At 44.6% G+C, this 23,858-nt stretch overlaps 1 protein-coding gene across 2 annotated transcripts in view; it reads left to right on the forward strand.

Annotated features, from left to right (window-relative positions):
• Positions 1-23,858, forward strand: part of RBM5 (RNA binding motif protein 5) — a 621,154-nt gene that overhangs the window by 285,220 nt on the left and 312,076 nt on the right. For both annotated transcript variants that reach the window (XM_069644151.1, XM_069644150.1), the window contains exons 9-10: positions 11,674-11,734; positions 11,846-11,911. In XM_069644151.1, the coding sequence (XP_069500252.1) occupies positions 11,674-11,734; positions 11,846-11,911 (127 nt within the window). The remainder of the gene's footprint in view (positions 1-11,673; positions 11,735-11,845; positions 11,912-23,858) is intronic.

A 23,858-nucleotide genomic window follows, 5' to 3' on the forward strand; every position in this document is an offset into this window, starting at 1 on the left:
AATATTGTTTTCTGAGATAACTTTCACAGACCTGCTTTGCTTGCTGAATGTATGTGGTGGCTTGAACGTCTTTATCTGGTGCCTGTGATTCTTCTCTGCTGCTGAACCACATCTGGTGGAATCTTCCTTTTGTGCAGGAATCGGACCAAAGACTTGGAGTGGTCTTTTCCTGAATATGCAGGCAAAAGGAAGGGGGTGGGGGGAGATGGTAATACAGCTGATATCCTGAACTGTTGGAATTCTGACATGGTAGGGGTGTTGGGAGGTTCCAGTCCTGGGAAGGCAGCCACATTGTTACAGTGCTTGGCCTTTCTGGGGGCTGTTGGTACTTCATATTCAGCCACACCAATACATTGGAGGCCTACCGATGTGCATTGTCAGGAAATCATTTTTCCATCAGACCTCTGTGGAACCCACAAACTTGTTGATTTAATATTTTTTTTTTTTAACATTTTGCATGAAGAACATAATTCCCCTGGCCTACATCTCCCTCTCCATACCCCCTGAGCTGCCTCCCCTTCGCACTCTGTTAGCCGAACTGAACCACTGAAAACCAGGTCCTCGGGAAGAAAATCGAACCATGTCCAAAATCCTTACGTTCTGCAGACACATCTGATAATTGATTCTCCCGAAGATGTCGGCACAATCCAGTCGTCCTTAAATTTAGAGTAGTCCTCCTGGATGCTATACGCTATCCACTCAATTGCTAGGATATTCCAGATCTTAGCCAACCACTCATGGAGTGTGGGAGCTTCCTTGCATTTTTATTTCCTTGCTACCACCAGGAATGCAGGCAATACCAGAATCATGCAAGCCTTAAATTGCGCCCTGCCCTGCGGGGCAGTTTTCCTTTCCCATAGGCCCTGTGTATGCGTGCCCATCCCCAAAGACAAATCCATATTCAGTGTTTGATGGACGTTGCACCTGCTCCCAGAATGTTTGTATGGCAGGGTACGACCACCAAATGTGAGCCCAGTCAAACCGCCCCCTGTAATCCTTCCAGCAGTCTGGTGATACCTCGGGGTTCATCGTTCAAAGCTATTCCGCGGTGTAAAGTTAATGGCGGAGTGCCTTGCACCATGCCTCTCAGCTGAATCGACCGGGTTAGCTTGGGAATGTTGCCCCCACAAGAATTCCCAATCTAACTGTATTGGCAGGCCCAATTTCTTTCCCACTTCACCATGCAGGGCCAAGTTACCTTCAGACCCCTCAGATATAATGGCGTATAGTGCAGAGACCAGATCTGTAGTCCCTGAGAGTTGTGCTACTACTGGAACGTGGTGAATTGTCTGCTAGCAGTTCACTTGTTAGCTGGGTGTAACACCCAGTGGCAGAGCTGATGGTAGCGGAATCAATCTCCCTCGGTTAGACCAAAGCACTGTTTGCACTGCTCAAAGGATTTGATTTCTTGTCCTTGCATAATATCACTGGAGTCGCAGACGCCCCACCTGTCTCTACCTCGCAAATGCCACCACTTGCATCCCTGCCGTGAATTGTGGATTGCCAAACAATGGCCTGAACGGGTCCAGCAAGGATACCCCCTAGCCCCCAAGCACCCACATGCCCTTGTTTTTACAAAAGCTTCCCATAACACCCCCCCTCACCCCCACAGACAGTGATCTGGGAGGCCTGCATACTTCCTGGACGGTCTGATTTAGCCAGCCACCACATCTGCCAGGAGAGCCCCACCGCAGCCCTACCCATGCACACCGCTTTCTGGTCCTACCCTGGCAGCCAGTGCCTTAATACCTTTAGTTGGACGGCATGATAGAACTGCTTAGAAGGCTGGAACTGCCAATCCCCCGTCCCCCCACCCCCCGTTCCCACCCTGGGGCTCCTTTAACACCACTCGCAGCTTTTTGTTCTTCCAAATGAAGGCGTAGAGGAGCTGACTCAGTGATAAAACCTTTGGGGAAGAGGGACCGGCGGGGCCTGGTAGTAGGAAAGAAAGCACAGAAGGCTCACCATCCTAATCGAGGCCTTCTGCCCCATCCAGGATAAATAGAGGGTTTCAGCACACCAGATCCGCTTTCAAAGAGCGGAGTAGTTGGCGAGGGGTGGTTTAGTTTCCTTCATATAGGGAATTCAGGGATTTCGTAATGTGGACCCCCAGATACTTGATTTCCTTCTTCCCCTATTGAAATGGGAAGCGTCCCCATGCTTTCCTCTGGGCTGCACTCTGATTTGTGCGCATTAGTTTTTAAACAGTCACGCTACCAAACGGCCAAGCAACTGCCTTTATCGAGGTTCCCCCCTTGGCGAGAGCCAGAAGCAAGTCATCGGCGAAAGTCATTGCCTTATGGACCACCCCCTCCCGAACAGGATGCCCTTTACTGCGGATGTTTCTCTTAGGCGCTGGAGGAAGGGTTCTAGGTATATTGCGTACAGTAGTCCTGAAAGTGGGCAGCCCTGTTTGGTCCCCTTCTAGACGAATGGGATGTGAGAGTTGTCCATTTATAAAGAGGCGCAAATTAGGCACATTGATGGGGCAAAAAATGGATGCTTGGGCTCGTAAGTGTTCTTTACATCGGGCAGTATGGCTCTCGAGTCTGCTAATGTTACTTGTACCCTGGCCAGGTTCACCCATACCCTGTGGGACTGTTAAGATGGCGGCTAATCATATTCCAGAAAGCGACGAAAGGGAAGGCTTTCTGAATATTGTGGAAGATCGCAAGGAGGCTATGGGAGAGTGTCTCCAATCAGTATTGGATACTGCTGACAGGATCAGCAGATCCATGGCTGCAAGCACAGTACTGCGCAGATTTGCGTGGTTTTAGTCAGGGGGGGGGGGGGGTTTACACCGGACGTGCAGGCCAGACTTCTCAACATGCCTTTTTGACGGCTCGTGGTTGTTTGGCAGTAAAGCGGACGAAAGCTTGGAGAAACTGCAGACCTCCAAAGCAGTGGCTAAGTCCCCTAGCGCTTCTATAAGACAACCTCAAAAACCTTATTCAGGGTCATCTTCCTGGAGAGGTGGTTCTTTTCGATACTAATCTTTCGGTAGAAGAAGACAGGCTGTGCAGAAAGGACAAAGACCAAGTACTCGCGTTGGACGAGTTAAACGTGCAATATCAGCCTCAGCAGCAGCTTATTTACCCGCAGCCGCTCCTGCAGCCGCCTACAAGTCACTGAGGCCTTGTCACACAAGACCCTGGTAGGAGGCATAATCTCAGCATCTGAACGAATGGCTGGGCATTACTTTAGATGCTTGGGCACTAGAAACAGTAGCTCCAGGTTACTTGTTCCCTTTCCTAAAAAGGCCTTGGGACCATTCACTGGGAGCCAACTCTGTAAAAATTCCAGATCTGCTCCTTCTGCAAGAGATATTTTCCCTGCTGGAGAAAGGTGCAATAGAACTTGTACCTGTAGTGGAGAGGAACAAGGGTTGGTACTCCCCTTACTTTTTCATCCTGAAGAAGGACGGAGGACTGAGACCCATCTTGGACTTAAGAAACTTGAACAAGTTCTTCAGGAAGGACAAGTTCAAGATGGTTACCGTTTCTGAGATCCTTCAGGCTCTCCAACTCCAAGACTGGTATCATTGGACCTTCAGGATACTTACTTTCATGTGCCAATCCATCTCAAGCACAGAAAATACCTGAGGTTGACGGTTCTCACTATCGGTTTAGAGTTCTTCCATTCGGGCTGACCTCCGCCCAAGGGCTTTCACAAAGCGGATAGCAGTTGTGGCAGCAAATCTCAGGAGAGGGGGGCTGGGGGGGAGATTCACTTCTACCTTTATCTGGACGATTGGTTGATAAGAGTTTGTTCCCCCGAACAAGCTCAGGAACATCTTGCAATCACCTGCCACTCGCTACACAAGCTGGGCTTCGCCCTCAATTACAAGAAGTGCCATATGATACCATTCCAAAGACTCCAGTTTATCGGAGCAGCCTGGATACTTCCTTGGGCAAAGCCTCGCCTCCCGAGGTGAGAGCTCTCCACATTCTGCAGATAACATTCCAGAATGCCCAGCTTCTACTGGCCTACGATTTTCTGATGTTGCTCTGCCTCAAGGCATCCTGCATTTTTCTGGTGCCAGATGCTCGAATGAGATCTCTTCAATGGCCCTCAGAATTCGGTGGTCCCAATTCTCGTGGAGTATGTCTGATCTTCTGCATGTCTGGAGCACAGTTGCTCAGGATTTACTATGGTGGGCTTGCAACACATGTTCTCAAGGTAGAATCTTTTTGGCAACCATGGCCAGAGATGGCAGTAGTGACTGACGCATCACTTACGGGTTGGTGAGCCCACACCAATGATCTGACAATCAGCGGCCGTTGGTCTACATCGGAGTCTAAACTACACATCAACCTTTTGGAGCAGAGGGCAATCAGACTAGCGCTGAAGGCTTTTCTGCCTTCTGTATGGGTAAAGAATGCCCTGATGACAGACAACACGTATGTACTACCTCAACAAGAGAGGAAGCATAGGGTCCCTACCACTGTGCAGAGAGGCAATGCAGCTCTTGTTCTGGGCAATACAAGAAGGAATCTTTGTCTGCAGCTTACCTAGCCGGAGAGCAGAACACAGCGACGGACTGTCTCAGCAGGCAATGCAGTCTACCACGAGTGTCCCACTAGCTCAGGAAGTCCTTCAAAACATCTCCACCCTTTGGGGAACCTCTCAAGTGGATCTCTTCGCCATCAGTGTCAACTGGAAGTGCGTTCAGTATTGCTCAAGGGAATTTCCCCCGAGAGGAGCTCTAGGGGTGGACTGGGAGTTTACAATTCTGTACGAGTTTCCTCCGGTCCCTGTGATTCCTCACGTAATCAGAAGGTTGAGAAAGTTTGGGAAACACATGATCCTAATTTTCCCAGACCTTCTGGACATGTCCATCTGCCCTCTAATACGTCTTACACAAAAAAGAATCTTCTCTTGCAAGAGGAAGGTGGGGTTCTCCATCCGGAGGTCAAGACGCTCAACCTTCATGCATGGTTTGTGAGAGGTTGAGATATATGGATTGGGACCACCTGGATGACGTAATGGAGATTTTGCTTTCGGCCAGAAGGCCAGCAACTAAATCCTTGTACCGGTGTCATTGGAATAAATTCACTAACTGGTGCAAGGACAAGAATGTGGACCCTTTTCAATGTGGCACTCCTATGCTGTTGGCTTTTTTTGTTACATTTGGCCAATCTGGGGCTCCAGATGAGGACAATAAAAGGATACTTAGTGGTGCTTTCTATTTTAAGCGCTCCTTGGAAGAAGTTTCCTATTTCAAGATTCCTTTTTATTATACAATTTTTTTGTGGTTCTCCAATGTGTATCCTCCAGTACCATTCCAGGTCCCGGCTTGTGACTTCAATCTGGTGTTAACATTCTTAACTTGTGTACCCTTTGAGTCTTTACACTCCTGTCCTCTAAGGCTTTGAACACTTAAGACGGTCATTCTTGTGACTTTAACATTAGCCTGCAGGGTTACCGAGTTACAGGCGCTCTCATGCAAACCTCCGTACACTACTTTTCACAAGGACAAAGTTGTTCTTGGAGTGAGACCTCCGGTCTTACCAAAAGTGGTTTCTGACTTTAATTTGTCACAGAAAATAACACTACAAACCTTTTACCCTTTTCCTCATTTGGGCAAGGAAGAGGAGAGGTTACATAGACTAGGCCCAAAAAGGACTCTGAGTTTTTATATATCCAGGATGGCAAAATTACGCCAAGATGACCAACTTTTTGTAGGTTATACTGGACACAAATTGGGATTAGTGGTGACAAAACAAAAGATCACGCTGGATTACTTTAGCTATAATGGAGTGTTATAGACTAGCTGGGAAGGACCCACCCGATGGACTTCGTGCCCATTCGACTAGGGGTATGGCTACTTCTGCGGCTCTGAAGAGGGGAGTCCCTATAATTGACATTTGTTCAGCCGCAACATGGTCATCAATACATACTTTTGTTAGGCATTATTGTCTAGATGCCTCTTTCCCCATGAAGGATTATTTGCAAAAGCTGTAATTCATTCAATCCAGGATGAGGTTAATTAGTACTCCCACCTCCTAAATGTTCACTTCAATGGGAGCCTATCATATATGAGGAATACGTGGGAAGACACAATCCATTCGAAGAACAAGTTACTTACCAACTTTAATGTTCTTTCAACTGGATTCTCCTCCCACGTATTCCTCATCGCCCCTCCCATCCTACCCCACTGTAAAATTTACGTAATTTACATCTTGTGTTTCACAAAGAGCTTAGTCTGGAGCACGCCTGGATGTTCCTTGAGTTACACTACGAAAAAACAGAACTGAAGCTAACGGGCGCAGCACAAGCTACTTATACTGCTGGTGACGTCGACACCCTACGGAGGCTGTCGAGGGAAATCGACTCTGCGGCCTCGTGCACAGCGCCCTCTGCTGAAAATGTTTTGCTGAAACAGCAAAGCTGAAGAGACGTATATCATGGATGAGGAATACGTGGGAGGAACATCCAGTCGAAAGAATGTTACAGTTGGTAACTTTTTTCTTTCTGAGCCGTAGTAGAGCGTGCCTTTATGTGCTCAAAGCACCGGAGAATGCCCTCCGTACGTACCATGTTATCCCCAGACCTGTCCGGAATTTTCAGGATTGTCTAAGCTGCCTCGCTACAAGTTTGCCCGCTCAGTTCCCCCTCACATATAATCGCTGCTTGGCATTGAGTAGACTCCTTTGCGCCCTCTTGGCCCTCCGTAGGTCCAGCTGGCCCCAATTGCCCTTGCAGGATAGCTTTCGTTCCCCGATTTTAGGCATAATGTATGAGCTGCGATTCCAACTACTCTGCCATTCTTTGGAGTTGTTTATCCCTGGAGGCCTTAAGAGCAATTGGCTCTCCCTTGATTACCACCTTTGAAGCGTCCCACCAATTCCCTGGAGAAGTTTCAGACCTGGAGTTATTCTGAAAGTAAGTCTTGTTGCCAGCCTCCTCACACTCCCCCTCCCGCCCTTACCCCCACTGCCTCTGACAATACTGCTGCATCCATGAGGATCCCTTCCGGGAGAGACCATTGCCAGAGCCGCCTCTGACTTTGGTGCATATCGACATAGTGCTGTCCGTCCATGCCCCATTTGGCTCTGAACAGGGATACCTCCTGAACTGTTGGGACAGTTTTTCTGAAGTCCAACTAAGGGCTTAGTAAAACCATTCAACTGAGACAGTTGAATACTCCATGCTTAGTATAAGGCTGTGTCACCGGAGTATATGGTAGCGTAGACCGAGCAGCCAGACTTCTCTTAGGAGAGAGTGAGAGGGCTGTAGAATCAGTACAAAGAACATGGTCCAAAGAAACACAAACCCTATGTATTGTAAAAATACATTTTTTTTAAATCAAAGTAGTCCCAGATACCTCTGGGAGGGGGGCAGGGGGGGTGAGGGGAGAGGGGAGCGGGAGGGGGTGAATAAGTACGATCACAGATCATATAAACACATTATAAAAACATGCTATGCTTTCAAAGTGTTTTCTAACTAGGGTCTGTGCACTTTAAACACTTTTTATTTTTATTTTCAAGACAGAATCGATTACTTATCCAGTCCTTCGTCTATTGCATGAGTTCACTCTGACGCAGAAGAGGTACCCTAGTGGTCTAGGTGGCAGGTGTAGGCAGGTTGAGATGGGAACTCTGACTTTTGCCTGCAGCAGAACCCTATCGAAGACGGTTTAAACAAGTAGTTAACTTTAAAGTTAGTTGGTGCCCGGGGACTTCAGAGAAGACACTGTAGAAGAGTTCCATCAGTGGGCCTAGTGAACTGATTTGGAGCCCACTCATCCATAGAAAACTCCCCATAAGCTTTACAGAAATTACTTTAAGGCTGTGTGAATACCCTAGCCAACACAGTACCTCAGCACAGAAAGACTGAAGACAGGACTTTGGCGAGTTTCAGCCTTCTCTGTTGATCCCTGCTGAAAATTCCCTTCCAGTCTGCTTCTCGTAGTTTGCAGGGTCCAGCACTCTGAGGGGACCTTTAGGACTCAAAGTGTCTCTGGAGTTCCAGCAGAATGCCATTCAAGTTTCGGCTTGATTAGGACTTTGGAAGATTGCACTGCACAATGGCTCGAGGTATTGGGGTATTGCCCTGCAAGGTCGTAGCACGGCTCCTAATTCTGGTGGTCTTGATTCTAGAGGATCTCGCCAGGCTCTGGGTCCAGGTTGTCCTTTTTGGGGATCCCCAAGTCTATTGGAAGGAATGGTTACAGCAGGCTCCGGTTACACATCATGCTCTGGAAATCGATGCAACCTTTGTTTTATTAATCTTCCGGTTTCACTGGTCGACTTGTCGGCTTCCAGGTCCGGAGTATTTATCAGGAACCACTGCACAACCTCTGCATTCTCTCCCTGCATTTTACAGCGAGGGGCGGTCTGGCTGTCCAATCAGGACAGCCAGTCCCCTACTGGGAGATGTTCCCTTTCAGGCAAGGTGTAAAATAAAGGGCTGCATAATTTTGGACTTTGGAAGGGGAAAGACCATATACAAATCAGGTTTGGTCCCACCCCAAAAGGGACAGTCCAGCCCAAACTGGTCACATCCATTCTGCACAAGACCACAAGCATCCCCAAACATCTTTCTGCCTTCTTGCTACTCCTCAGCGAGGAGTAGCTTGGGTCTCTAGGCCCAGCAGGCATAGGACCCACATCTGGGCATACCCTTCATACTCAGTGTGACAATAGAAAAACACAAGGCTTGGAAGGGGAAGAACGATGGTCTGGAGGGTTGCACAGAGCAATGCCAGAAGTTAAGATTAATTTTAAACATTCGAGCCATCACCTCTTTTGCTAAGGGCTAGCTGGTGACAGCAATCTTTACCATTTTTGCATTTATTTCAGTGTGCATTCGCATCTACTGCAGCTAGCTACTAAAATGGTCTAGTGTCCTAAAATGGCCATGCCGCTAGATTTTTCACTGGTCTTTTGGCCGTTGTTGTTTCTTTTGCTTCATCCTGCCTTCTCACGTCAGCAAATCCCTAATACGGTCATGCATTTTCCCAGGAAAGCTGCAACTTTTGCAGGCTAGTGCATGCTATTTGTGTGTGGACACAGAGTGGGTGGGACTGTGTGGTCTCAGTCCACAAACTATGGTGCCTGTAAATCTAGTGTACATGCATGAGTAAAACCCACAGTGGTCTGACACTGATTTGGCAACTGCTGGCTGAGTGGTGCAGATCCATGCTACTGGAGGGCTGAATTTGATCACAAACCTGAATTTAGGGCAAGAGTCCTGCAGCAATTTCGGAGGATCAGCTTTGTAGCCCTTTATCCCATGTAGTTGACTGAGGACCCGTGGACCACGCCTGAAGATGCCTGGCTACCTTTTCTGCAACTCGCCCGGTGAAGCCCTTCTGGACTACCTGATCTGAGAAGGCACTCAATAGTGCTTTGAACCTTGGATTGGTGGGACCAACCAGTCTCAAAGTCTTCTTGCGTTCCTGCAGCTTTGAGCTTTCACAATAGCCCTTTGACCACCTGGTGGACCCACCCGCTCTGACTTCGGCTACCCTGCCAGAAGCGTTGCCGTTCTGTTTTGATCTGGAATCTTGGTGGTTGGTATCCTTCCTGCCAAGTTTAAACTTCCCAGAATCAATGTATCCTGTCCTGGAAGATTCCTGCTGTCCCCTGTGTGTGGTGAGTTGCTGGAAAAAGCCATCCCGGTCTGGTAGAGTGCCCTGACAAGGCCTGCATTGCTGCCTGCTGAATTTCTTCATCAGGAAGGGTTGCACTCCTCTCCTGGACTCAACTGGAATCTTCCTTGCACCCTCGGCTCCTGTGCAATCTAGGCAGAGCCTGGTGAGACCTACTAGCCTCAAGGAGACCTGCATTTTGAGGCATCCCACGCCGTGCTGCCACATTGCGGGGCTGCAATACCCTGGGAACTCGAGCCGTTGTGTGGTGCACAAGCTTCTGAATTTTGAATCTCGCTGAAACATCGTGAGCATCCTGCTGGATCTCCAGAGACACGATGGCAGTCAAAGCCCCCTCACCTGAGTGCTGAACCTTGTAAACAACGAGAATCTGACGGGCGATATTCTGTCTTCTGTGCTTCTATAAAGGTGCCAAATCTACAGAGCCGCATCCAGTTGTGAGGAAAACCTTGCCTAGAGCCTTCCCTGTTGGTCCTTGCTGCAAAGTTCCTTCGAAGGTCCTGTTTTCAGTCACCAGGACAAGGCATCCAGTGACCAGGTTTTTGGCTGCAGATCCTAAAGTCCTCCTGCAAAATAATCTTCTATGCTGAGGTACTGTGCTGGCTTGGGTATTTACTTGCCTTAAGTCTCGTGATTCCTGTTTAGTTTTGGGGTGTTTTCTGCGATAGGGAGGCCTCTCGTCCAGTTCACCCAGGCTCACTGCTGAAATCCTCCTAGTGTGTCTTGTGTGTAGCTCCTGGACCCTCAACTAACTCGAGTTTAATACCTGTTTGTACAGTCTTTCTTAGCTACTCTGACTTTTGCTACTTAACCTATCCTGACTGCCTGTTAACCTATCCTGACACTGCCTATTGGACCCTAGTAACCCCCATTCCCCCCACTCTGCCACTGAACACTCCTTCTCTTTTCTAGGCAAAACACTCAATCCTTTTAAAGTATTTCCCTTATGCTTGGAGCATGAGTGTTTACAAGTTACTTGTAAAAGTTATTACTTAACTTAGAAATGTTCTGCCATTCTCAAAAGTAGATGAGGTTATTTTACTCACCTGTGAATTGGTTGTGCCCCTTTGCCAAAAGTAATGCTGTTGACTACACTTAACTATTCCTTTCTTAAAATGAGTGTGCGTTTCTCTGTTTCTCAACTGGGTATTGCTTCCCCTGACTTGCTGTTAGCCTGTCCCGAATGTTACGCATTCGGTTTTACCTACCTAGAATAACTTTTGAGTCATTCACAAAGTGTAACATTGGGCTTTTCTTTTCCTGGTCTGTTGTAGAACAGAGTCTTGGGTGTATGCCTGTCTTTAAGTTCCTTATAGCTACTGTAAAACGTGTATAGGTTTTACTTTCCTGCAGTATAACTTTTAGTCTAAAATAACTGGGTTATTGCTTACCTTAGTCTGTGAACTGAAAAGCAACTGTAATTGAATATTACAATCCAAGGTCCAACTCACCTAGAATAACTTTTATCCTGAATCAGTTATAGGTTTATACTGTTCCTAGAATCTGTGTTTAACTAGATCAGAAAAGTATATTTTCCAGTTGGTACTTCTTGCTGAGCATCACGGTACAGCCAATGGGGTCTACTACCCTGGTATTACTGAAAGTAATGTATTGGTTTGGACTTCGCCAGAACTCCTCTTAGGTGTTCCAAATTACATTAAATGCATTGGTCTGTGTACCTTCAAGCATAGTGTTTTTTTTTATAATTGTGGTTACATGTGATATTCCCCAGCCCGCCAAGATTTATTTATTTTTTCTTTACTCTCCTGTAAACTGCAATCCTTTATTACTTGCCTACGCAGCACATTTTCCGATGGTGTGTATACTCGTGTGTTCTAATTGTCTCACTGTACCGTTTTAACCACTTTAAGCATTTGAGGTTTTTCTCAGTCTGGTTTAGGACCGAGTAAGTCGCACTTTTTTTGTGCAGTTGTGGGTAGGTCAAGCTCACAGCCTGAATACCGGGCTGAGAAGAAAAAACAAAACTAGATTTGTTACTTGCTCTATCTTCTAGTTTCTGCATGTAACATTGCTTGTTTTGCATACTTGTTCCTTAGTGTCTTCTGTACAACTTCAGGAGAAGATTAAAATGTTTCAGATGTGGTGCCCCTAAATCTGGTAAGTATTCCTTGATTCCCCTTCTGTTCGTTTGGTTGTTATGAATGGTGATTGAATTTGTCTGTGCTCATGTTTCTGAAATGCCATGAACATACACATTTCCCTTTTCAGATTGTGAACAGGATGCCCCCTCTGGTGCACCAGAAATGATGCAGTCGGTGGATTTTTACAGTGATAGTAAGTACATGAAGTGTCTTCTTGGGAGGTTCACCAACACCATTTTACCTAGAATTTGTGATCGTAAATTTCTAGGTGGATTAACATCTACATATAAAATTCCTAGCTTACTTTTCATTTGTTGTGGCTATTTGTTGGCACTAATGTGCCACTTTTAACACACTATTTCATTGGAGTACAGCTAGGAGGGAGACATATGAAGTGCCTGCAGTTTGTATTTATTTACCTACCCATTGACTGACAAGGCCATGCTGATCCTAGGGAAATTTTCACCTGCTACCTTCCCGTCAGAACTCAAAACACATCACCCCGGAATCATGAACATCACTTTGGCCTGCCAGTGTTTCAAAGTCTTGTGAAACTTGATATCCTAATTGCAGTTGTAAATGAGCTACTCTGGTGCAATACAAATGACCAAGGATCCCTTCAGCCACTAAGTGTAGAGGCAGTATTTGGGTCTGCATTGAAGTCCTCTTAAAAATGACCTTGTTCTAATTCCTATAAACAAGCCAAAACTGAATTTGCCAGGCACTGCTTTCCTATGTCCTGGTCCTTGCCCCATGTTGCTCCTGGTACCATTATGGCTGTGCTTGGTGTTGGAGATTTCATTTCTATACTTCATTCCCTCTCCTAGTGAGACCCGCAGCACATTCTGCTTGACTTCTGGACCTTTTTATTTTTATCCTGAATGGAGGGAGCCTCCCCCTCCCCTCGTTCATTCCTTTTTGCTCTAACTTTTGGAACTCTGTTCTGTTTTTCCTTTTACTATGGAGTCTGCTTTCCTCCATTTCTCTTTAAAGGCATCTGTGTAACTTTTGGAGCATACATCCTTATGTCCAGTGTTGCTGGGAACCCTTTGGGTTCCTTTGAGATTCTTTCCTCACTAACTACAATACTTAAGGATTGAGGGATACTTCTTATCCTTCATAAATCTTAATAGTATGAGATAAGCACACAGGACCTTATGTGGAATACTAAGAGGATACCTAGTATCCCCCTTCTCTCTGCTCATGTGACCTTTTAGTCACATAGACCACCCTGTAGTTATGGCTGGTGGCAGTGGACTTTTTCTAACAACTTATGTGCTCTTTCTTACTGCAGACTGTATTCACGGTCTCTGTTGCGCACAATAGCATCAGCTATGGTCTAACATGGTGGCACCTTTTTTTGCCATTTCTATCTTGGTGGTGTTCTTGATTAGCCCATATACCATTCTGTGAGGGGGGGACCTGCGTTTTGCCTTTGGCAGGGACCCTTGGGTGTCCCCACCTAGGCTGCAGTGTCTGGGCAGGCAGGAAGTTGGGGGGAGGGGTTATTCACTGCTTTGCCTGTTGCCTGACTGAGTGCCTGAGTGCCTGAATGGAACCAGCTCACACTGGGGAGGGCTGGCTGTCCTGGTTGGACAGTCACCCTCCCCTTTCTGTAAAATGCTGCCAGTTTGCAGAGGAGTATGTGGTGAAACTGAATGAAAGGTGATGTTCCTGAGGTGAAAGGCAAGTCGACCACTGGAAACTGAAGTAACCGAAGTTGAAGACTACTGGAGATGCCTGCATACCCTTTGCATCACTGTGAAGCGACCACAGCTATCCTGACCCTGATTTCCAATCGACAGATTTCTGAAGAGGACCCCTCCTTCCCTTTGGCTATTGGGGACCAACCAGCCCTGAGATAAACTGCAATTTGAACCATCTCTCGAGGTGCTGTGCCTTTCCAGAGCTGCAGACCGTGAATACTAGGACATCCCCGACCCATTTGCAGTGCAACGTCTGAGAGGTTGTGTCAGTCCAAGCCTTTGCGCAGCACCTGGCAAATATCCAGAGACACTATCAGATTCATCCAACTCCCCTCACCAGAGTGCAGGACTCCAGAATCGAAGAAGATTGACTGGGTGAATACCGTCCTTTGTTGGTGTTCAGAAAAAGGCACCAAAAGCACAGACTGGCTAGGGAGACTGAAGAAATCCAGGTCTCTTTCTCTCTTTCTCTTTTCTTTCTCTTTTTCTCTCTCGTTCTCTCGTTCTTTCTTTCGTTCTTTCTTTCTCTTTCGTTCTCTTTCGTTCTCGTTCTCTTTCGTTCTCGTTCTCTTTCGTTCTTTCTCTTTCGTTCTTTCGTTCTTTCTTTCTTCTCTTTCTTCTTTCGCTTTCTTGTTCTCTTTCGTTCTTTCTCTTTCTTTCTCTCTTTCTTTCTCTCTTTCTCTCTCTTTCTCTCTCTTTCTCTCTCTTTCTCTCTCTTTCTCTCTCTTTCTCTCTCTTTCTCTTTCTCTTTCTCTTTCTCTTTCTCTTTCTCTTTCTCTTTCTCTTTCTCTTTCTCTTTCTCTTTCTCTTTCTCTTTCTCTTTTTTAAAAGCTTTAGTTTGCTCAGTGTCTCTAGAACATTGAGTTCTGCTACTGTGACTAACCAACCTTTCTCCTTCCTTAAAGACTGTACCTTATGTGGTTTTGCTAACTAAATACAATTGCCGTATTTGTCTATTCGCGAGTGCGTGATCCTACCGATAATACGGTAGAACTGTCATTCGTGTCAAACTTTAACAATTGTACTGCAAACTACCATTGAAGAAATGGCCTTTGAAAAGTATTAAGAATTCCTGTGTTTGTGATCTAAGTATCTACCTTCCTTGTGTAAATATAATTGTATATTTTAATATAACATTACTTGTTTTTTTGCACAATTGTACTTACTTTGTTCAGTGTACTTACCTCCAGATTTCATCTTCCCCTTAAGCCTGACTGCTCTGCCACTCTTCCAAGGTTCATTTAGTACAGACTTGTACTAAGAGTTGGACTTGTATGCCAAGGGATTGTTTTATGGAAGTCATACTTCAAATGGACTGTAGGGAAATTCCCCTAAACCGTGGCAAATACTATTCTATGCCCACACCAGCCAAAACTGTTGGCTTTGTCAATGCTAGTTACTGTATGTCCAGTGTTAGCCCATAAGGTCCCTGGGACAGGGGGTGCTTTTTGGGTTCCTCCATTTTGGCCGAGGGTGATTAAGTCACCCTACATTTGGTTTTGGGTAGTGGGCTGATGGCAGCTGAAATTTTGGTTGTGGTTATACCAGGGTTGCAAGCAGATTTAAGCCTTATTTGCTAATCATAATTGGCCATTTAGGTTACTAATGGTTTACGCCTTAGTTGCTAATCATAATTAGCCATTGAGGTTATTAATGTATTTTAAGTCCAACCATTGGCCATTTTGCTTGTCTGCCATAACCACAAGGCAGGTCTAAAATGGCAGTTTTGCACACATGGGATCACTTTGTGCCAAGCCAGGCATCCTCTATATGTCGGGGTCTGCCTTGACTGAATTCCACAGGAGCTGATGCTGGCCCCAAAGACCCTCACCAGGAGTTCACCTCGCAACCCTAAAGTCAAAGCTGAGCTGAGAACCCTAAGAAAGGCAAAGGGGAATTTGGAGTAAATAACAACGGAGACACTGCAGCCCTACAACCTTCTGGTAGGCTCTGGTATCTGTAGTAAACAAATACAATTGGTTACTTATACGTTAATGTAAACTTCTTTTCTTAAATTATTTTTAATCAGAGTACTTCTTTACCTCTTAAACCTCTGTTTAAGACTTGGAGGTTAATTATCTGTATTGAATATCTTGCAGACTATTATCATGCTTTAGTGCATATTGTCACTAGCCATTCAAGTCTCTTTTGTATGCAAAAGTAATGACCCTTGCAAGCACCTTACAGACTTAGATATTATTCTTTGCTTTTAAAGTTCATTTGACTCTATGAGGTTTTGAGTTTTAAATGCTTTTGCAAAATGCAGTCTTTCTTTGAAGTATTGAATTCACATTTGCGTGAAAATTACATTAAATAGAAACTCAAACTTTCTTGAATGCTGCTCTTCATCTGCGTGTGAATCTTTTTTGTTTTTACACGTACGAACGTAGTTACTTTCTTGACGCGCGTTTTTTGCGATTAATACACGAAATCACAAGACGTGAAAAAATTGTCCTTGCGCAGAAAAATCACACGCTTATCTTAACAAATACATGCATGCATGAAAACACGTTTACGCGCTGAAACAACTCGCGCTACGTTAAAATGGACTCGCGCTCTATCGCAACCCAACACATGCTATCTTAAGCAACGTCACTCACGTGAAAATTGTGCACGCGCTAAAAACAACTTGCGCTATTCATTAGGACACACGCTCTATCGCTCTGCATACCTGCGCGCTCCCATAACATTACCGAAGTCACGAGAACTCACGCACGTGTTAAACAGTCTTGAAACACATTTCACGCAGTTAACTTTTAAACTTGAGCACACAGTCTTTACATTTGTTTCCTTATTGAATAAAAACTGTAAGACATCTTTTCTCTCAACCTTAAAACTTGTTAACACTAAGTTGCTTATAAAAAATGGAAGTTCATTGTGAAAATCTTTAAGCATTTAAAAGGAACAATCCCACCTGATGTTGTCTTGTTCACTCTGGCTCAGCAAACGGTTTTCTTACTACTTTTGTAAATATTCTGAATTCTGGAAGGCATTTCTTAAGGAGCTTAACTAAAGTACAACCAGCCACTGAATTACTATGGATGAAAGGCAGTTTAGAATCTTGCTCACCTCCCAAGAATCCAACCCATTATCCTTTCCACCAATCAGACAAACCAAACATATTGTTCCTTTAACCAATCAGATTAAGTTTCTTTCTCTCCATCTTGACTTGGGCAAACACAACGTTAATTCTATGTACAAACTCTTCCTGATTACTACTCCAGCCATTTCTATATACAAACTTTCTGATTACTACTCCAGCCAGCCCTGACACTATAGTGGTTACAATTGTTATAGACAGTTCTCGACTCTGGTCTGTCCATTGCACATCCATTGAGGGTGGGTAGTCCTAGGTATTTGGCAGTTTAATATTTGGAAGCGACGCAGGTTTACTGAACAGCTCAAGGATTTTTGATTGTTTGAAGCAGGTGTTGCATTTTTAGGATTTAATAGGCCTGAACCAGTTTCATGACCTGGGCCTAGTTTGTGTTTTTGGATGATGTACAACCTTCCTGGCCCCCTCTCCCCCATGTCCTCTTTGCTGGCTGGTTCAGGCTGCCCGTACTGAAACGGTCTCCTCCATTCTTTATCGCTTGATTCTCCCACCTTGATGTTGGAAGCTGCCTTTTACCTGCAAGGGTATTGGGACCTCAAAACCCTTACTCATCTGCTAGTCTGGGCCTACTTGGATTGCCCCAACTTTCTCTTTGTGGGACTGTCTTCTGCCGCTAGGATACCTTCCTTTGTCTCTAAGCTTACCAGGAAACGCGACTTGGTGTTAATTTTTTTCTCTGCTCCTGTGACTTCATAGTCATAGACAACACTCTAGTTATGGCTGGTGGCAGTGGACATGTTCTACCAACTATTGTGCAATTTCTTTTTTTTTTTACCACAGACTGTATTTGTTAGGGAACATTATCATTTCGAATGGATTTTGTCCTCCAATGTATTCCTCATCTTTGACATGTAATGTCCAGCTTCAGCCGCTAGGAAAACCTTTTTGGCAGAGGGCACTGTGCATTGATAGTCGATGCCCCTAGAAGGCCTCCAGTTATCGGAGAGCATATATAGCACGTGCGGCGCCCGTAGGCCTCAGTTCAGTTTTTCCACGTCCGCATTTGCTTCAACAACGAAATTCGGCATGCCTTGACGACTTTCGAGAAATTCTTTGAAAATCTTTTGTTACGTCTTCCTCTTCAAAACTGAAGACCGGCTTTACAAAGTGTCGAGACTGTGGGTCCAAGATGTCTCTTACCGACCTGAACAGTGTCTTTATGGTGACTTGGCGAGGGCCATGACTCATCCAGTTGTACCAAGTGGCAGTCCATGACAGGAAAGGCCTTGAGGGAGCGGAAGGGGAAACTCCAGGTAGGGAAAATATCCAAATCCCCTAAACCCTGACCCGCTAGGCCTTCGACCAAGTCGAGAGGAGAGTCTCATCAAAGGAAGAAAGCGAAGCGCTCTAGGAGTGGCTCCCACCACTTATCTTTTGGGTAAGATTTGCACAGAACTGGTAAATCCTCCTGACCTGGGTCAACCCCAGAACCTTTTGCTTTACTAGTGGGATACATTTCCATAATACCTCAGTGAGTGGGAACCTTTTTCCATACTCGCATAATCTTTAACTCTTTGTATGGGTGTCATTTTTAAGACTCTCCATAGTGTCTTTTTAAAGATATCCACCTTAAAGGAATAGTTTGGTCAGAAATATTATTGTCCCTATGGTTCGGCCATGTGCTTTTAACCATAATTCGATCGATCGTACAAACATTTCATATGCACCTTACCCGAGTTTTCGTCTCATAAACACAAGCAAAATCAGGCAGCAGGGCGCAGCCATCTTGTGATAATCGTATCACTTGCCGCATCGCCCTGGGTGAACTGCGTTTGCAGCACTAAATCATATCCCCCGCCCCTGAGCCTGACCTCACCAAATCATTTATATTCTCCGCCTCTCTGTGACGTTGCTGGGCAGCGTGGCCAAACGCGCGCAGTCGTCACCTACGCGACTAGACGCGGAACCCTGAAAACAGTCTCACAGCGCGGCACGTCACAATTAGGAATATGAAACTGTACTTTAAAAGGAAACAACAAGACTGTACAATTGGTAAAGTACATTTATTTCACATTAAATATTTCAATAACATTCAGTGTGTGACCAAATGAATTAAAATTGAACTTTTTTTCTTTGCTCTTGTTTCATAAATACGTTAAATGTTTATCGTGAGGCACGCGCTGTTCCTTTTGGGTACACAGGGTGTTTGTTTTGGGTAAACGAAGCACTTCGGTCGCACGGGGAATTGCAAGGCTGGTGCTTCAACTTGGCACTAGACCATCGTAAAGGTTGTTGTGTTGCTCCTAATCGCTGGTACCGCGTACTGACATATTGGACCTTGTCTGTCGTCCCAAAATACGGTCAAGTAGATCCAGTGATTGACGTGTAGCTGCAGCTGGCGGTTGAAGCCATCGGTCGGGGTCTGGAATAGATGACAACCGCAGAACGGTACGATGTACCGGTTTGCAAAAGATGAAAATCGAAAAGTGTCTCAGTAGCCGATCTTTATTACAATTAATCATTTCCTTTTTTAGCGCAGAAGTGACACAAGGTGAACCGAGAGAATACGTGGAATATCAAAGTACTCTATTTGCTTCCGAGGATAGTGCAAATGAGAATGTTGAGCTCTAAACGTAATGCGTAAACTGGGGCAAGAATTCGAGGTGCAAAAACAATGTAATGATATTAGCTTAGAGCCAGGGAGAAACGAGTGGTGGTCTACATGCGTCTCGATGCCGGCCTGCCCCTGTGCCCGGTAGATAGCCCTGCACACACAGGTTGTACTAGCACTTCATTGCAATATGCCAAACAGAACGAACAAGTACAATGTAACGCAGCAGTAACGGTCAGCTATTCGTATTTCGATTAGTTCTGTATGAAATCGTCTGAAGAGAAACTTACATTATATTCAGCATTTCCATTCTCTAGGTGTAATGCAGACTCCTCTGTTCGTGTCAACGTTTTCTCATAAACTGAACATATATGTAACAAGGTGCACCTTTGGAATGGGCAACCTTATCATATCATACGTTATTACACCCCCCTTCAATGCAATCCCTTTCGGAATGGTCCCTGCCTCTCCAGGTCCAAAAACAATAGAACCTTATACTGTGCGCGGGATGCGTGGGCCTCTCAGCTCCCAAGCAAAAATTCAAAGCTGGTGACCTTTACTCAAAATGAACATACATTCTTACTTTGCAACATTCCGTGTCAACGCATCCATGAGAACATGAATTTTGAAGCACGGGCACAGAAAATTGGGGGCTATCACTGCTCGTTGTTCGTGGCGCTGCTCAGATGCAGATGAAATTTGCCAATGACAGAATGCCACCTATTCCCAAATTATAGTCGGTGTAACACAAAAACGGAGTCAAAATTTGTCTAATAAAAGGGCCACCTCTGCTTATCTCGTGGCCTCCTACGCCATGGCATGTTTTCAGTCAGTACTTCTTGCGTGCTTAGAATGTTTTGTGGCCTAGGTCTAATCCCTTTTGTAGGTCCAGCAGTTATTCAGCTTTTTGCAGAACTTTATTGCAAGTCAACTGCCAAAACCCAAATATTCTTACACTGTTACCCATTGGTCATTAACACAAAAAATGAAGGTCCCACAGTATCTCAACTAAACTGTGAAATGTGAAAGCAATCGTAATAATTATAATATATTTTTAAGAAAAGGACTGAGAGGATAGATTTCAAAAGACAAAATGCATACTTTATTTGTACAGTTACTAGAAACATTTTTTGCAAAAATAAAAACGGACGGTAATCATTTCAACTGGGATTTGAACGATTTAACAAGCTCTGCTTTGGGTGGACATGGCACGCTGGCAATGTTTTGTGGCAATGTATCTGTGCTCTGAACAGATTTGTGCCCGATTCCGTGAGTATGCATCTCGACATTAACAAGAAGATCTTTCACAAAATCAAATTCCATTTTCTCATACTAGTTTGACAACCCATTTTTTTGCTTCTTTTCGTAAAGGCCATAGTGTAGCGAAACATCCCTAAGTTTCCTGCAGTTCTAGATTGTTCCCGGCCCACATTCTCGTTATGCGCTAATACCACAAGTGAAGTCCGACATTTCATCCCCTGGATGCCAAAATGCAATCTCTTTGGCCTGTACTTTAGGCACATATTGTGGAACACCTCCAAATCTCCTGTGTGACAGAATTCTGTGAGTCCCTTAAGATCACTTGATAGTTTTATCACACAATCTTCTATGTATTTGGCCTCTTTTATTATACTGTCATCTGGCAACACTGTGGTTTCGTACTGAACCGTTGTGGACATATCGGCCAAACTGGACATACTATAGTCGATATCTTTGTCTGTTTCGTAGGTCAATAGTGTTGATGGTTCAGTTTCTATCATTTCAACATCTGTTACTGGACGATGGATAGGAGAAAAGATCAATGTGGACTGTTTTTTGGGGGGCATTTTTTTTGGCGGGTGTCGTTTGTGTCAAGTGCTCATCTAGTAATGTTAAACTATCATCTATAAATTCAATTTCACCTTCCTCTGGTGGAGCGGGTGCATTGTAGCAATGGTTCAAGAACACTTAGCTGGAATCGCCGGTTTTATTAAATTCATTTTCTGGCTATTGTACATAGGCATCTCGAGTGTGAACACGACACGCCTCAATGAATAATTCCTCCATGGTGAAAACAGTTTGGCAAGCAGCATCTGTCATTTGTATCACTGTCTGTGTCTGCATAGGCCGTACACCATCGGGCAACTACATGACAGATAGGAAAAGGGATGTTCAGTGTAAATCCAACAGACAGTGTTGTACAATTGACATTCAAAAAAGCATATAATGAAGGCCTTAGCACAAAACTATTGCCAACAAAAGAAAGTATTTATAACTAACCTTATTTTTATTTCTTTTCTTTGAAACGTTTACTCTAACATCAGAAAACTGGCGCACCGACTCAGATACACTTTCCTCCGGTTCAATATACAGATCTTGTATACATCCCTACAAAAAATAGTATCCATTTAAAATAAGTCATTGGCATTACACATCTAATTAGACCTCCTTTCTTTCATTCGATGGTACTGTCAGTGCGCATACCTCTGGGTCCAGATCAACTGTAAGGTGTGGTTCCGGAACAACCACAATGGATAATATAATTGTAGAGGACGCTGCAGCATCTCCCTGAAACGCAGTACTTGCATTAGTAAGGACGAAAAGATTGTAAAAGAGACACACAATTTGGAAAGGCGACAAAGGTACATATCACTAGGAAAGTAGGAATGAAACATTGTGTAAAACAATTACACGATTCGAAAATATGAACAGATTATCTCGTCCTATTGACCTATGAAGACCCACACCACTGGCACCGGATCGACTAAGAGGGATGTTCTAATTGTAGTGGACGCTGCAGCATCTCTCTGAAACACAGTACTTGCATTAGTAAGGTAGAAAAGATTGGAACCGGGACACACAATTTGGAAAGACAGAGGTACATATCAACAGTAAAGTAGTAAAGAAACATTGTGTAATGCAGTGATACATTGCGAAAATATGATCACATTATCTAGAATTCCGTGCATAAAACTAGTCTGGAACAGAATAGCTAGGTAATTTTACCTGCTACGCGCTCAAAGTGGTTGAGGACTCCAAGCAAGACATGGATGTTGAATCTTGTTCCTTCATATTCAGTGGATAGTCATGGAGTGGTAAAGGCAAAGTATTATTCGATTTAGAAATTCCAACATTACAAAATGGCATGTAAGAAGACTGAATACGAGAAAATTACTTATTGAAATGCATAATATAGCATAGTTATCCGTCCCCATAAATCATTTTTCTATGTGGGTTCTACAAAACAAGGACTGATGTTTAGCAAAAAAGTCATTATTTCAACAGCTATTCAATCACATAAATATGGAAAGTACTATAAGTGGCATTTACACCGAAAATACAGGCGTAAAGCTAAATCCGGGAGCGTGACTCCACCTGTGGCGGCATTTTTATGAGTAAAGTCGGAATAGCGTTTTGGAGCAGTTTCTGAGTTGTTCTCAGTTGATTCATCTTTGTGTACAAGGATGTGTCGTACATATCCGGGGAGAAGTGCAGGCTGCAGATGCGGTATCGATGACCCCTCTTGTCCTCCAAGACTTGTTTGACTCTACTTTCAAGCTCTTCCGGTGGATATCCGCAACGTCTGACCCATTCTCTTATTCAATCAACAGTCTTAGGAAATACATGCATTGTAATGCCTTTGGATTTGTCATGGGTCTTCGAAGGGCAACCGAAAATAGAACACGCAGGCATTGTTTTAAATTCTGCAAAATAAAGGTCAACATTATTAAAAAAATATTTTGCATAAGCATGTGAGAAAGAATGAATTGGACCATACATTGTTCATTGCATGCTTTCTTTTGGGCACCACAGCAAAACCAGTGCAGCGTGTGCGGCTGTATTATAGGATAAATTTCACAAACGATTCATTGATGTGTTGAAAATCAGAACATGTTACTCCCTTGAATGTTCTATCGTGCACGAAATTATACTATAGACACGGTCCGCGAAGGATGCAATACGATGCAAATTGACACTGATAAAAATTGATTTATCGATAACATAACAAAAGAAACTCAAGTCAATAGCAATGATACAAATTAACATAGCAGTACGGAGTTAGATACTTCGGAATAGATATAAATTTACAAATTAAGGTGATATGATTAGGATACATGGCCTTACCTTGACCAACAAACAGTTGGATTCAGCAAGCAGAGTAATTAGTGGCAGGAGAACAGGGAGATGTTCACAGGTAACACACTGACAAGTTCACTCGAAGCGATCACAGAGTAGCACATTCACGGGTTGACTTGCAGTGCTCAAAGATGTTCTCATGGTAAATATCCAGTGGTTTATAAAGAATAACAAAAAGGGGTGTGTTTGTGAATGACGTATATATGTTGTGGTATTATGTGGATTGCAGGGGCACGGTATGCTTATGGGGAGGCCTGCCTGGAGACATGGGGTCTGAGGAGGCCATGTGAGCAATGGCCCCTGGGCGTAGGATACCTTTTGAAGTGTACATGTTTGGCACCTTGGCTGTTTGCGCTCCTGACAGCACCCCATGGCAGCGCACATCCATTGGTGCGAACTGCCTTTGATAGTGGGGGTGGGATGGATGGGCAGGGAGGCGTGCAGACATGGCACCGGAACACTGCTGAATGGAGACACACACTTGATTCACTTAAACGGAAACAACCATTGATAAAAAATGTTGCGTTTTATTTGGTTTCTTATTTTGATGGTACAATAATACTAGACATTGTAAAGGTCTGGTTGCAGCTCAACGAGGGAAAATCCCCTGTACTGAACACTGTCGCTGGGGAAAGTTTGTCTAATGGCACCA

Source organism: Ambystoma mexicanum, chromosome 2p (genome assembly GCF_040938575.1).
Source record: "Ambystoma mexicanum isolate Mex_15411 chromosome 2p, UKY_AmexF1_1, whole genome shotgun sequence".
NCBI classification, from domain to species: domain Eukaryota; kingdom Metazoa; phylum Chordata; class Amphibia; order Caudata; family Ambystomatidae; genus Ambystoma; species Ambystoma mexicanum.